Genomic DNA, 15,821 nt, shown 5'->3' on the forward strand with positions numbered 1-15,821 from the left:
ATCTGGCCTGATCGTTGGTGGCACAGTGGATAGAGGTTGCCGACTTGAGCGCAGGCTCACCAGCTTGAGTGCAAGATGGCGGGATCACTGGTTTGAGCATGGGTTCATCAACATGATGGTCACTGGCTCAGCTGGAGCCACTCAACTCCAGTCAAAGCACTTTTGAGAAGCAATCCATAACCAAATAAAGTACCACAACTACAAATTGATACTTCTCATCTCTCTCCTGTCTCTCTCACAAAGAAAAAAGAAAAAAACAGAAACCTAAATTTGTCATTAAGATATGTAAAATGTGCCTGACCTGTGGTGGCACAGTGGATAACGCATTGACCTGGAAATGCTGAGGTCGCCGGTTCGAAACCCTGGGCTTGCCTGGTCAAGGCACATATGGGAGTTGATGTTTCCAGGTCCTCCCCCCTTCTCTCTCTCTGTCTCTCTCTCTCTCTCCTCTTTAAAAATGAATAAAGAAAAAAAGAAAAAAAAAGATTTAAAAAAAATAAAAAATAATAATAAAAAAAAAGATATGTAAAATGTAACAAATTTCAATCATAAAATCAAAACCCCTTTGCTAGGTACTAACATGATATGAATTAAAAAAATGAACATTAAAAATTAGCAAAAGATATGTTAGCAATTTAAAGAAATGTAAATATTAAGAGTAGGCAAAAAAAAGTTGCTATTTTTCTTGGGAATATTGCCTGAATTCTTAAAACTGTAGCATGGAATGTCTTTGGAAGTTTCTAAAATTTAGCTGTATGAAAGTAGGTTTCAATCTTAATAACTTAAATATTCATTGTAGCATTTTAAAAAGATAACAATTGAAAAGAAAGAACTAAATTTTTTAAAAGAATACTATTGTGAAAATTTTACTTGATATTCATGTACAATCATTATTAAATATCTCAATTTGTAAGTTATTAACATCAAATAAACAAAACGCTCAACTCTGATACATGAATTAAGATGAGAAATTGCATCAAACCAAACATTGTATTTGTTCCCTACTTAAACCCTGTCCTGAGAAATGTGTCAAAGAAAAATGAATATAGAATCACATGAATATCTTAAAACTTTTAAATTCATATGCTTCTTATTTCAAACTTACAGATGTTGTTCTTTTTTTTTTTTTTTTTTTTTTTTTTTACAGAGACCAAGAGGGAGTCAGAGAGAGGGATAGACAGGGACAGACAGACAGGAACAGAGAGATGAGAAGCATCAATCATTAGTTTTTCATTGCGCACTGCGACACCTTAGTTGTTCATTGATTGCTTTCTCATATGTGCCTTGACCGTGGGCCTTCAGCAGATCAAGCAACCCCTTGCTGGAGCCAGCGACCTTGGGTCCAAGCTGGTGAGCTTTTTTTGCTCAAACCAAATGAGCCCGCGCTCAAGCTGGCAACCTCGGGGTCTCGAACCTGGGTCCTCGGCATCCCAGTCCGACGCTCTATCCACTGCGTCACCGCCTGGTCAGGTCCAGATGTTCTTCTTACCACCACTTAAAGAACAGTTTTGCAAAACTACAGTTTTGTCTTTGTGTCAACAAGCCAGAAATAACAAGCAGTTTTCTTCTTGTATCAGGAAGAACTTTAAGGAAAAAAATTTAAATGAAACTAATATACCAAGTGATATTTGGGCCAAACAGGTATCAATTTACATCTTCAAAAGGCTTTAGAAAACCTAAGCTGAATTCTTTTATACTAGATAGTAATCATATAAAATTGATTAGTTCAAATGGAAGAATCTAAGTGTCATTATGCAATTGAGATGAAGAAACAGAAACCTCCCCTAGATTGAATCTAAGTTTCATTAAGCAATTGAGATGAAGAAAACAGATTGCTTTTAATACTACAGTAATCTATTTATTTAATATAGAAAAATTATAAATAAAATGCAGACAGAACAAGTTCTACTCCCAAATAGTCCATCTATATAGATTGAACCTTATCTTAAATGATTAAATGAAGTTTTTTAATTTAGAAAATGCTGAATTCTAAACCTTCTTCAAATGATTGATCCCAATTCATATATCGATTCTGACATGCCAAAATGATCTAGTTAATGAAATTTGTTCCAACCAAACTAAACTAGAACTTAATAGGAGAGAACAATAACAATAAAACAGCAGCTAACATTTACTGAGTACCAACTACAAGTCAGCTGGTGCATTTACAGCTACGGCTTTTTTAATTCTCACAACAATATCAGAATTTTATAGGTGAACTCTAGTTTAAGGAGGTTAAGAAAACGTGTCCTATTTGACCGGCTAGTTAATGATCAACTACATTTTTCTAACTGCCATTAGCGGGCTGGCTTTGGGGCCAGCACTCATGCTCCTCTGGCTCAGTAAACTGAGCAGTAAGCATCTCAGCAATCACGCTGTACCTGGGCTTTCAGTCAATTCTCTAGGCGGGCAATAAGCTCTCTGTCCCGTCTCCCTCACATCCACAAGAAAACCCCACACGCTTAAGCATTTTCTGACATCTGAAATAAAATATGCACTAATTCTGTAAGTGTACAAAAGAGTAGAAAAAATAAATTGTACAATAAAAATATAAATTTTAATTCCAGGGCTTCACAATATAGCTCTGGTCTTTAGAAATCAAGAGTGGGAGGGCAGGGTCAGTGCTGCCAGATAGGAGAGAGAGACAAGAGAGTAAGACAGGATGTGCTTCAGATAATCTGCCATTGGGTCCACCAGCACATCCCTTCTGATCTCAGAACTGCAATTCTTAACTTTCTCAGGTATGCGCATTTATCCACACACAGTCAGATGTCAATTCAGCAACCAATAGTCAGAGTCATGAGGGATTCCAAGCACACTGGAAAACCCCAACTCCCCAGCCACCTGGAGAAAGCTACACAGCAGAGTTTGACTGCCAGCTACGACTAAAACTGAGAAGCAAGGCAACAGGAGGTTTGGAGGCAGTGGCATGGATCCTTTTAATCTCGTGTTGGCCTTGAAGCTTTCCACATGCAGCCCAAACACCATGTATCAAATTTGCAGAGTTGCTCTCTTTTTTTTTTAATATTTGTATTTATTGATTTCTGAGTGAGAGGGAGAAAGAGAGAAGCAGAAACATGGATCTGTTTTCTGTATGAGTCCTTACCAGGGATCAAAACAGCAACCCTTGTGTATGGGGATGATGCTCTAACCAACCAAGATATCCAGCCAGCCCTGGCTGGTTGGCTCAGCGGTAGAGCGTCGGCCTGGCGTGCGGGGGACCCGGGTTCGATTCCCGGCCAGGGCACATGGGAGAGGCGCCCATTTGCTTCTCCACCCCCCCCTTCCTCTCTGTCTCTCTCTTCCCCTCCCGCAGCCAAGGCTCCATTGGAGCAAAGATGGCCCAGGCGCTGGGGATGGCTCCTTGGCCTCTGCCCCAGGCGCTAGAGTGGCTCTGGTCACAGCAGAGCGATGCCCCGGAGGGGCAGAGCATCGCCCCCTGGTGGGCAGAGCGACGCCCCCTGGTGGGCGTGCCAGGTGGATCCCGGTCGGGCGCATGCGGGAGTCTGTCTGACTGTCTCTCCGTTTCCAGCTTCAGAAAAATACAAAAAAAAAAAAAAAGATATCCAGCCAGTGCAAGAGTCACTCTTCTTAAAGTTGAGATACCATAAAGCAAAGAGGCATAGAAAAATTTCTAGTGCATTTAACACCTATGTGTTCCACAACCTAAAAGTGTTATTGAAAATGCAGACAATGAAATCAGACAGAGACCTAGGTTCAAATCCAGTCACATACTAGCATGGAGTTTGGGAAAAATCAATTCATATTCTCTTTCTAAACTTCAGTATATAAAATGGGTTTGGTCAGAGGATAACATTAAGATGAATTTTAAACACTCCCTGATGTAAGACCAAGATTCAAGTTTTCGGTGATTAATATTAAGAATACGTATAACAACCCTGGCCAGATAGCTCAGTTGGCTAGAGCATCATCCCGAAGCACAGAGGTTGCTGTTTTGATATCCGGTCAGGGAACTTACAAGAACAGATCAATGTTCCTGTCTCTCTCTATCTCAGTCTCTCTCTAAAATCAATTAAAAAAAATTTTATATTTTAAAAAATACTAAGAGTATGTACACATCTGGCCAAGTGCCTCACAATTACTCGATGTTTCGATTTCCTCCACTGCTCTCTTCTTTAAATGTGTTTTCTTTTAAGCAAATTCAGCACTGTGTACAAAATCTTGGGTCTGATTAGAGAACAGTTATTTACATTACCAAAAGAGCCAGAGACCTCCCCTAAGCAGCAAACAATGTATGTGATGTAAGTGCTACTTAACCATTTTGTACCTATTTTAATATTAGTGAAAAAAATGAAGGTTAAATCCTTCAGAAGTCCTTTGCCTGCAGGTTTCCAAAATTCATCTTTAAAGGACACCTGGTTCATTAACACTAGATAGCTATTTATAACAGCTAATTGAGTGACATTTCTTGTACAGATGTATAAACACAACAATGTGGGCTAGAGTGGAACAAACTTACGTCTCAAAGCAGCTCCATCTGTTACATGAACCTTCCTTTAGGCAGAGCAAACTAAAGGAGCCTATCAGGGCAGAGGAGAGAAGCCGCCTGGGCCCGAGAGGGGCCCCGATGACAAGAGCTGCCGTGCCACACGGCCCGTGCCCCATGCGGAACCAGCCTTGGCTCCTGCCCAGGCCCAGCTCTCGGAGCTGGTATTTGAGATTCCCCCTGAGATCTTTTTTCTTCCTGGACTGTCCTCTGAAGGAGTAGGACAGGAAAATTATTACATCTTTTTATTTCAAGCTGTCGGGTTGTTTATTCTGTAGTAGCATCACTTTTATTAGATAAATGTAAGAAAAAAGATAAAATTTTATTTTATAAAATTTCGAGTATGCATGTATTTTATGCGTGCTTCAATTTAATACATCCTACTTTAATAATCCTCCAATTATGACAAAGGTTGGAACTTCAATTAAAAAAAAAAAAAGAGCCTGACCAGGCGGTGGCGCAGTGGATAGAGCATTGGACTGGGATGTAGAGGACCCAGGTTCAAGACCCCGAGGTCACCAGCTTGAGCGCGGGCTCATCTGGTTTGAGCAAAAGCTCACTGGCTTGGGCCCAAGGTCGCTGGCTTCAGCAGGGGGTCACTCGGTCTGCTGAAGGCCCGCGGTCAAGGCACATATGAGAAAGCAATCAATGAACAACTAAGGTGTTGCAACGCATAACGAAAAACTAATGATTGATGCTTCTCATCTCTCCGTCCCTGTCTATCCCTCTCTCTGACTCTCTCTCTCTCTGTAAAAAAAAAAAAAAAAAAATTTTAAAATAAAAATCAGGCAGTTCTGAATTTAAAAAAAAAACAAAACCAAAAGAATTCTTCCTCACTATCAATTACTTCTTACACAAAGACACCCCTCAAACATAACTAGAGTGCTGACGGCAAGCACAACTAGTGACTGGGTGCGCTCCTCAGGCACTGAAATGAAGGACGTAAACAAACCCAACAGGCCTGCACCAAGCGGTGGTTTATAAGAGTCCTGATATCCACCAAGTGCCATCTTATGAAAATGTGGACGTGTTACACGCGGACAAGGCTGCTGGGAAGCTGCTCCTGTCCTCCCAGAGCTCTGTGGCTCCAGCCCTCCGTGGCCCAGCTTTTCTCTCAGCCACTGAATTTCATTTCTGTGACACTTCAAGCTTCGTGTGTGGCTACGTAAGCTAAGACAGTAATAATCAACCTTGTATGTCAGGAAGAAGTTCAAACCTCTCCCCAAGAGTTAGGCACATTTTTCCAAAGCAAATGAAGCTGAGCGCAGTGGGTTTTATCTTCCTTGAGAGCAACAAGACATATATAGATCTCTACCTGAAGCAAGATAGAGATCACACAGACTAGTGACAGAAAAAGGGGAATTCAGACTGGAACCATCTAAATCATGAGAGAGATTATAGACTTGAAAGGGGAAGAAAGAATAACTCTGATTTTTAAAAAATAACAAATAGCGCGTGCATCTGTGAAAATTCTATATTAAGGTATGTGACCCTGCCGGACCAATCATGATACAACAAACAATTTCACATTAAAGAGATATAGACAAAAGCACCAAATGAGAGGGTGACAAAGAATCATAAAAAGAAGGTTAAAGTACATTTTCTAATTTGCTTTGGAGAGATTATGAGCTGGGGTTGTTAATTTAAAATACTGAATATTATCAAAATTTTGGCTTTGTAACTTTAAATATGTAAGTACTATATGTGTTAGGAGCAGCTGTCCTATTAAAATACTAAACTTTCATGCAGAAAATCTGTATGAAATGTGGTTTTTGTTTTTTTTTAATTTTTTTTATTTTATTTATTCATTTTTTAGAGAGGAGAGAGAGAGGGAGAGAGAGGAGAGAGAGACAGAGAGAGAGAAGGGGGGAGGAGCTGGAAGCATCAACTCCCATATGTGCCTTGACCAGGCAAGCCCAGGATTTCGAACCGGCGACCTCAGCATTTCCAGGTCAACGCTTTATGCACTGCGCCACCACAGGTCAGGCTGAAATGTGTTTTTGTTACATGTTATAAGCTAAGCTTAATGCAAATAAGTCCTTTATACTGGATCACAAATGTAGAGACTCTTACACATAACTTATCAATCCATCATTTATCAACTGTTAACAAAATAAATCGATTTATTATTAGCATTGTGTGTATTTATTATGTACACATAAGTTTTTACTTGGTCAGCCAAAGAAACTATTGTAGGTATACTAATTCATCAGATAAAAAGTTAATTCCAAATAAAAAACATTCAAAGTCAACATTTGGTAATTAGGTAAATTCTACACAAAAATTAATATTTTCTGAAAATAATCCCCCAGAATTATACTAGCTGATTTTCAAAGAGAAACTATAACAGAATTCCTATGGTTCAGCTTTGTCTCACGATGAGCATGGTCAGAACAAGCAACACCCACCTCCGTGTGTCTCTGATGTAAGGCATTATACTCCTTCTTCAGCTCGGCTTCTCTTTCTTCAAGCCTGCTAACTGAAATTAAGATACATACACTTAGTCAAAGCAAAATATAAGAAATTTACTTGAAAATTCCATCTTAAAATCTTGGAACAGGTTATCCATAATCCTTGGCAACTTTAGGACTCAGTGCTCCGTAAGAAGTTCTTCACAAAGCTAGGTAGCCTCACTTCATCTTCCCTAATAAATAAAACTTCCAGAGGGGGGACAAACTGGATTTTAGAGAATTAAACACCAGATTGCTTCTATTAATATGCATGTTTATCAGGTCATTCCCTTAAATAGGCTTTTAACATGATATAAAATGAACTCTTTCAAAACCACTTTACAAATCACTCTATAGAAGTTTTAACCTGGCATTAGGGCCCAAATCATTGACTTCTAACTTGACTCAAGCTTTTTTCCTACCGAGCCTTATATGAAAATGTCAGTGTTTTTAAGTACAATACTTTTTCAGCTTCAGGTCTAATTTCAGGAACTCATGTTCTTTTATTTAGCTCCCTCTGCTGATAGAGTTTGTGAGTGGCACGGATTCAGAGTAGTGCTCACACAGCACAACTTGATGATATTTAAAAAAGTTTTAGACTAGAAAAAAGTCTTTAAAAAATCTAAAAAAGGAAAGTTTTAGAATGCTGGGACTGGATTTGACAGGACAGAATGATGACAGAGAGGACAGATTCTGAGAAGGTGGAGTACAAGCAGGATGAGGAAGAAATTACAGTTCTCAAGACAAATAGTGATGAGAGGGCATGGAACATTGTTACCATAGAGACGGGAACACAAAACCATGCTGGTGGTAAGGCAGAGGGCAGACTGGCCAGCCTGGACGAGCCCACAGTGTCTAGGAGTGGGAGACAGTCGCCAGGGAGCACCAAGCTGGTGCCAGAGGGTCTCATTGAAGTCTGCGTGAGACCTGGTAGTGCTTGGAAACGCTCCGCTGCTGTAAGGGTCAGCTCTGTGCAGACAGGCAACTCTGCCTGTAAGCACCAGTCTGCGACTGCCAGAGGCTGTGGAAGTAACTGCTACGAACGATCACAGCGCACATACAAGTGTCTTCACATGCCTCATGTTAATACACCAGACACCAAAGACACGTAGCACGTGCTGCTTGCTAAACTCAGATTCATTTGTGTAGCTGTACTTGCCACCTTTGTTTGAATGCCTTGAAAATGTGTCATTAATTAAGAAAACTGTACTCTGACTTCTGATTTGTTTCTAAACGAGCTCTGCGTTGCTCATTAAATTTACACCCATGATTAAACACACTACAGGCCCCATGATGCACATTTTACTGTGCCAGGCAAGGGCTGGGTACGTGTGCTACCCATCTCATCCTGCAGCAGAGAGCAATAAAAAGCAAGCTTGGAGAGCAACTGTGCTGTGACAACACAAGAGATATAGAAACCATGATTTTTAGTGCTACTTCTTTGATTTCTATTCAAAAATAGGAAAGCCAAGGCCCTGACCTGTGGTGGCGCAGTGGAAAAAGCATCAACCTGGAACGCTGAAGTCACTGGTTTGAAACCCTGGCTTGCCTGGTCAAGGCACATATGGGAGTTGATGCTTCCTGCTCCCCCCCTTTCTCTCCTCTCTCTAAAATAAATAAATAAAATATTTTTTTAAAAAACAGGAGAGCCAAGGAACTTGAGTTATTTAATAACAGTTTCAAAATAAACATTGTCTACTACTTCTTGTCAATTAAACTGATCTTAAAAGCTTAATCCTAAAACTACTGGGTAAACCTTATTTATTTTTAACTATACAGCTTCAAGATTTTCTTGGTATTATGCCACCAAAACACAAAACAAAACCAGAGGCTGAAGCTAAAATAAAACCACAACTATCATCTATAACCCATAAACCTCAATTTAAAATGCATGCCACAGCCCTGGCCGGTTGGCTCAGTGGTAGAGCATCGGCCTGGCATGCGGAAGTCCCGGGTTCGATTCCTGGCCAGGGCACACAGGAGAGGCGCCCATCTGCTTCTCCACCCCTCCCCCTTTCCTTCCTCTCTGTCTCTCTCTTCCCCTCCCGCAGCCGAGGCTCCATTGGAGCAAAAGATGGCCCAGGCGCTGGGGATGGCTCCTTGGCCTCTGCCCCAGGCGCTAGAGTGGCTCTGGTCGCAACAGAGCGACGCCCAGATGGGCAGAGCATCACCCCGATGGGCGTGCCGGTGGATCCCGGTCGGGCGCATGCAGGAGTCTGTCTGACTGCCTCCCCGTTTCCAGCTTCAGAAAAATACAAAAAAAAAAAAAAATGCATGCCACAGTAAACTTTCACTATTCTTGTCAGTTAACTTGAGATGAAGTCATAAAATAAATTTTATCACCATCACCCACCATTAAAGAGCTAATATTAGTAAGTACTTATCATATACAATGCATTATAATACGTATTTTACATAAACTAACTTATTTGAGCCTGACGTTAACCTTATGACGAAAAGTATTACTACATTCATTTTAGAAATGAGGCAACTGGCCCTGGCCGGTTGGCTCAGCGACTGGCCCTGGCCAGTTGGCTCAGCGGTAGAGCGTCGGCCTAGCGTGCGGAGGACCCGGGTTCGATTCCCGGCCAGGGCACACAGGAGAAGCGCCCATTTGCTTCTCCACCCCTCTGCTGCGCTTTCCTCTCTGTCTCTCTCGTCCCCTCCCGCAGCCAAGGCTCCATAGGAGCAAAGATGGCCCGGGCGCTGGGGATGGCTCTGTGGCCTCTGCCCCAGGCGCTAGAATGGCTCTGGTCGCAACATGGCGACGCCCAGGATGGGCAGAGCATCGCCCCCTGGTGGGCAGAGCTTCGCCCCTGGTGGGCGTGCCGGGTGGATCCCGGTCGGGCGCATGCGGGAGTCTGTCTGACTGTCTCTCCCTATTTCCAGCTTCAGAAAAATGAAAAGAAAAAAAAAAAAAGAAATGAGGCAACTGAAGCAAAAAGAAGGTAAGTTAACTTGCCCAAAGTCACACAGCTAATAAATGGCAAAACAAGGATTCCTAATGTAGGAGTCTGGGTCCAGAATCTGTTAATTACCATGCTATAATACTGCTTCTCAAGAAATACTCTTTTTAATCTGTTTTTATACACTGGAGTCTACTTTATAATTTTACTTGTGGGTAAACAAAGGTAGAGAGTACTTATGAACAGAATCTAGTTACAAACAGGTGCTTCAAAGGTATCAAACTGCCAAGTAAAATACGTACCCAGCTTTACTACCAGCATGGACACATACTTTAAGCCCAAACCAACACCGTTACCTACCTGTTTTTCAAATGAAAAACACAATACATCAAATGCTGGTAAGGATGTGGAGCACCTGGATTTCACATATACTGCTGGTGGGAGTTATAAATTGGTACATCCAATTTGAAAACTGGCAAGATTTAGTAAAGTTGCACATTTGCCTACCTTATGACAAAACAAGTTCATTGCTAAGAACTGAATAAATGTGTCCGCCAAAGGGCATTTAAAACAATGCTCAAAGTACTACTATAATAATCCAAACCTGAAAACAACCCATCAACAGCAGAACGGATAAATATTCAGGTACTAGAATACTATACAATAATGAAATGAACAAATTATTGCTATACACAACATCATGGACTAATCTCACAAATAGGATATTGAAAGAAAGCAGCAGGAGCAAAAGAATACAAAGTTCAAAGACATTCAGACTAATCTAAAACTAATCTAGTGTGTTAGAAGTCAGGATAGTGGCTGCCTCCGGGGAGGAGTTCGCGACCTGATGCATTTCCTGGGTGTACAACCCCACTCCACCCTAGTCTACACACAATGTATTCCCATTCAGAGGCACCTTCCTTGGCTTGAATACTCATTATTCTTTATGTTCTCTAGCAACTGCTATACAAGTTCAATGTATAGCACAGGATTTAAACAGACTATTTAGAAACATTAAAAACAAGGTATGCTGGTTCATCTTTAAATTTTACCAGATTAGAGAATTATAAAAAGAAAAAAAGAAGCCTAGCCTGTGGTGCCGCAGTGGATAAAGCATCAACCTGGAATGCTGAGGTCACCAGTTCAAAACCCTGGACTTGCCTGGTTAGGGCACATATGACAAACAACAATCAAGCAATGAACAACTAAAGTGAAGCAACTGAGTTGATACGTCTCACTCCCTGCCTCTCCTCTCGCTGTAAAATCAATATATAAAATCCTTCAATTTTTTCTTTTTCATTTTTTTTGAGAGAGAGAGAGACAGGGACAGAAAGAGACAGGAAGGAAGAGAGATAAGAAGCATCAATTCATATTAGCAGCCCCTTAGTTGTTCATTGGTTGCTTTCTCAAATGTGCCTTGACCAGGGGGCTCCAGCTGAGCCAGTGACCCTTTGCTCAAGCCAGCAACCTTGAGCTCAAGCCAACGGCCATGGGATCATGTCTATGATCCCGCACTCAAGCTGGCAACCCCGGGATCAAGCCAGTAACCTTGGGGTTTCGAGCCTGGGTCCTCAGTATCCTAGGCCAATACTCTATCCACTGCATCACTGCCTGGTCAGACAATAAGTAAAGTCTTTAAGAAAAAAAAAGGGCCCTAGCCAGTTGGCTCAGTGTATAGAGCATCGCCCCAGCATATGGATGTCCCGGATTCAATTCCCAGTCAGGGCACATAAGAGAAGAGACCATCTGCTTACCCCCCACCCTGCCTTCTGCAGCCAGTGGCTCCATTGGTTACAGCATCCACTGAGGATAGCTCAGTTGGTCTGAGTGTCAGTCTCAGGTGCTAAAAATAGCTCAGTTGAGTCAAGCATCCACCCACGACAAGGGTTGCTGGGAGGATTGCAGTGGGGACACATGTGAGTGTCTATCTCCCCTCTTCTCACTTAAAAAGAAAGAAAAAAAAGGACATCTGGAAGGATAAACTGGAATTATTCTTTTGGAAGTCATGTTGGTGATATCTGTTAAAATAAGCAATGTGCGTATCCTCTGACCCAGTATTACCATCCTTATTTATCCTACAGAAACACAGCAATGATCAAAGATATGAAAACGGGTGTTTTACGCAACACATCTTATAATAACTCTCAAATCAGAACTACCCCCAAATTTGTCTTTAGTTGGTTGGTGAAGTGAGCTATGAAAGTCATACATTGGACTACAATACAGTGACTTTGCTACTTCCAGATTATGTTACCTTAGGTACGTCAACCTCTCTGAGCCTCCATTTACCTATTTATAACTGACAAATAATGACAGCATATCAGAACTGATATTACAATTGAGTTAATATTTGTAAAGGGTATAGAATAGCACCTGAACACACATTTTTCAAATATAACAAAAGGTGCCCTGGCCAGGTAGTTCAGTTGGTTAGAACGTTGTCCCAATACGCTAAGGTTGCAGGTTTGATCCCTGATCAAGACACATACAACAATCAACCAATGAAATGTATAAATAAGTGGAATAACAAATCAATGTTTCCCTGTCTCTGTCTTTCTCCCCCCCCCCCTTTCCTTTCCCCTCTCTCTAAAATCAGTAAATTTAAAAAAATTTTAAAGGTAGTGTTGCCTGACCAGGTGGTGGTGCAGTGGATAGAGTGTGGGACTGCAATGTGGAGGACTCAGGTTCAAGACCCTGAGGTCACCAGCTTGAGCCCAAGGTCGCTGGCTTGAGCAAGGGGTCACTCGGTCTGCTGTATCCCCCCTGGTCAAGGCACATATGAGAAGCAATCAATGAACAACTAAGGTGCCGCAACAAAGAATTGATGCTTCTCATCTCTCTCCTTTCCTGTCTGTCTGTCCCTATCTGTCCCTCTCTCTCTGTCAAAAAAAAAAAAAAAGGTAGTGTTAAAAGGAATGCAGTATATGTCTACATACTGACATGAGATGGTGCCTAGAAACAAATGGAAGGATAATGAATGATGCTATATCTAAAAATAAAATATACAAAGCAATTTACAACGTGATGCCACCAACATGCCAATAGCACCAAAACTGAACTGACTATCTCTCCCAAACCTGTACTTTCCCCTAATCTTACTCAGGCAAAAATCCTCAGCAATCCTTTAGTTCTCACACCACAAAACTAATCTATCAGCAACTGTTTTACTTTCAAAATAACCCTAAAATCTGACCACTTTTTACCTCTCCATCACACTCCCCTTGACCTAAGACATCATCTCCTGCCTGAATTCTAACAATTATCTCCGGACTAGTGTCTCTACCCCAGCCTTTGCTCCCCGTATTCTCAAAATAGTAGCCTCGGTAACGACAGATAGTGACTGACTGCCAAAACTCTGTCACATTAAAAATAAAAAACCTTCCCTAGCCAGATAGCTCAGTTGGTTGGAACATCATCCCAAGTCACAGAGGTTGCCAGTTCGGTCCCTGGTTGGGCACATACAAGAACAGATCAATGTTCCCATCTGTCTCTTTCCCTCTCCCTCCCTTCCTCTCTCTAAAATCAATAAAATAAACATTTTATTTTTTGTGATAGAGACAGAGAGAGGGACAGACAGGTATAGACTGAAAGAAAGGAAGAGAGACGAGAAGCATCAATTCTTCGTTGCAGCTCCTTAGTTATTCAGTGATTGCTTTCTCCTATGTGCTTTGACCAGGGGGGCTCCAGCAGAGCAAATGACCCTTTGCTCAAGCCAGTGACCTTGGGCTCAAGCCAGCAACCATGGGTCATATCTATGATCCCATGCTCAAGCCAGCGACCCCAAGCTCAAGCTGGTGAGCCCATGCTCAAGCCTGCAACCTCGGGGTTTTGAACCTGGGTTCTCTGTGTCCCAGTCCGATGCTCTATCCACTACGACGCCACTGCCTGGTCAGGCAATTAAACATTTTAAAAAATCCAAATATATATATATATATATATATATATATATATATATGGCAAAAGCTGTATATGCCACTCCTGGGTCTGGCCCAATAAAAACCTTCCACACATAATTCTACATTTCCTTTCCTCCTCCTCTAACTTAATGTAGGTGACTATGACAAATTTGCAGATATAAGCTGAAAAAAGCTGTGTCTCCAATGGAGCCACCCCTCTGTGGAACACATCCACTTTAAACTTCACATGAACAAGAAATAAGATACAGCATTTGAATCATTATGTGCTTTTTGTGGTATAGTTTGTGTCTGTTATTCTGAATGATTTTGGCTGTTATTCTGGTGATTTTTCTTTCCAACCTAACACCTCCAGCAAGTATCTTGACAAAAAAAACTGTCTATGACTTAACATATTTCAGGTTTTCTTTATCTGTCCTGTGATTCTAAATACTAGTATTATCTTTTTTAAAATTTTTTTAATGTTTATTTTATTGATTTTAGAGAGAGGGAAAGGAGAGAGAGACAGAGAGACAGACAGAGACAACAGGAACACCGATCTGCTCCTGTATGTGCCCTGACTGGGGATTGAACTGACAACCTCTGCGCTTCAGCACGTTGCTCCAGCCAACTGAGCTATCCGGTCAGGGCTAGTATTATCTTTTTTAAGTAAATAAGTTAACCATCTACGTCATACAATACAAATTCAGAACCTCTCTTTTCTGAAAATGGACTATTCAGTACCAACAACATAGTCCTAGGAATATTTTCTCAAGGTCTCCCTTACTGTGAGATGTTATATTGTTTAACTAAGAAGTAGCTTTCATTGCTGGGAAGAGCAATCTCTTCAAAGTCCTGAATGCTACTAACTAATTATTAATAAAGGGGAAAGCAAAGGGAAGAAGGATGGGGAAAACAGGAAAGATGTGCCCATCTGGGCAAGAATGGTACACATCCCTGAAAATCTCAGTATCATAAAATTAACCTATGCCTATATTGTTGCATTATTTCTGAAGTCTAGAAAATGATCGCTTCTGGTTTAACAGTTCCCATGAGAATCCAAACCTCAAAATGATCTCAGGAAAAACCCTAAAATCTTATGATTTTACTCATCAGAGTAGCCACAAGATTAACTAGAAATAAACAAGATTTGCTTCAGCCTTCCTATCTCAAAACAACAGATAACTAATGAGCCATTTTTTAAAACTACAAATATTTGGAGGAAACAAAAAAACAAATCAAGGAATCTTTAAAAAGGAGGAAGGGGCAAAGAAAAAAGAATCAACAGACTAATCCGAAATTTCCCTTTATAATAGCTAATGGAGATACTAGAGTCTTGTTTTAAATTCTCTTTCTCTCTATCCCTCTTTCCAAAGAGCAAGAGGATATGATTAAGGCAGGAAGAGCCACCTGCTCTACCTGCTCAGAATCAGAGCTTACCTCCTTAGAATGATGGCCTTTGCCAAGTTTGGAACACCTTCCATCTCTGTTGTCTTCTGCCCCATCAGACTGCTGATAGGCCTACGGGGGGAAGAAAGAGAAACAGACCTGCTAGATCGCCAAATCCAACTCATTATTTGCCTTCTCAGAAGGAATCTTCAGTTCTTACTATTCATGGAAGGCAGATAATCCAACTGTTACTTGGCCTCAGAAGACTGACATTAGTCTTTCAGAAGTTCTTCCTTGAAGAATTTAGCATCAAAAGTCTCAACAGGTAAGCAAGAATCAAATGCTGACTTACGAGCAAACAAATCTCAGACAACCACATCAAAACAGTAATAAAAACCTCTCCTTTGCCAACTAAGTCCTGCACCATATCTCTAAACTTCAAAAGACGTTAAGATAGATATTGCATTAATCAATGACACAATGTAAAATCCTAAAGTATTCTCATAAATCAGTGATCATATTCTTATAAGAGAGTATGATAACTTCAAAGAATCTCAGTGGTAGGGGCATCTAGCATCTGGTTTAGTCACTGTCTTGAAGATGCTGCCTCACCATACATAACAAAAAGGAAACTACTCTCTTACCAAGTCTCTGTGGAGGGCGAGCCCATGCTGTC

The 15,821-nt window shown here is 41.1% G+C and overlaps 1 protein-coding gene across 3 annotated transcripts in view; it reads right to left on the bottom strand.

The window, feature by feature from the left end:
- SPAG9 (sperm associated antigen 9) overlaps nucleotides 1-15,821 on the bottom strand; it is a 142,407-nt gene that overhangs the window by 81,140 nt on the left and 45,446 nt on the right. For all 3 annotated transcript variants that reach the window (XM_066263977.1, XM_066263975.1, XM_066263976.1), the window contains exon 3: nucleotides 6,916-6,986. In XM_066263977.1, coding sequence (XP_066120074.1) covers nucleotides 6,916-6,986 — 71 coding nt within the window. The remainder of the gene's footprint in view (nucleotides 1-6,915; nucleotides 6,987-15,821) is intronic.

Source organism: Saccopteryx bilineata, chromosome 2, assembly GCF_036850765.1.
Source record: "Saccopteryx bilineata isolate mSacBil1 chromosome 2, mSacBil1_pri_phased_curated, whole genome shotgun sequence".
NCBI lineage: Eukaryota > Metazoa > Chordata > Mammalia > Chiroptera > Emballonuridae > Saccopteryx > Saccopteryx bilineata.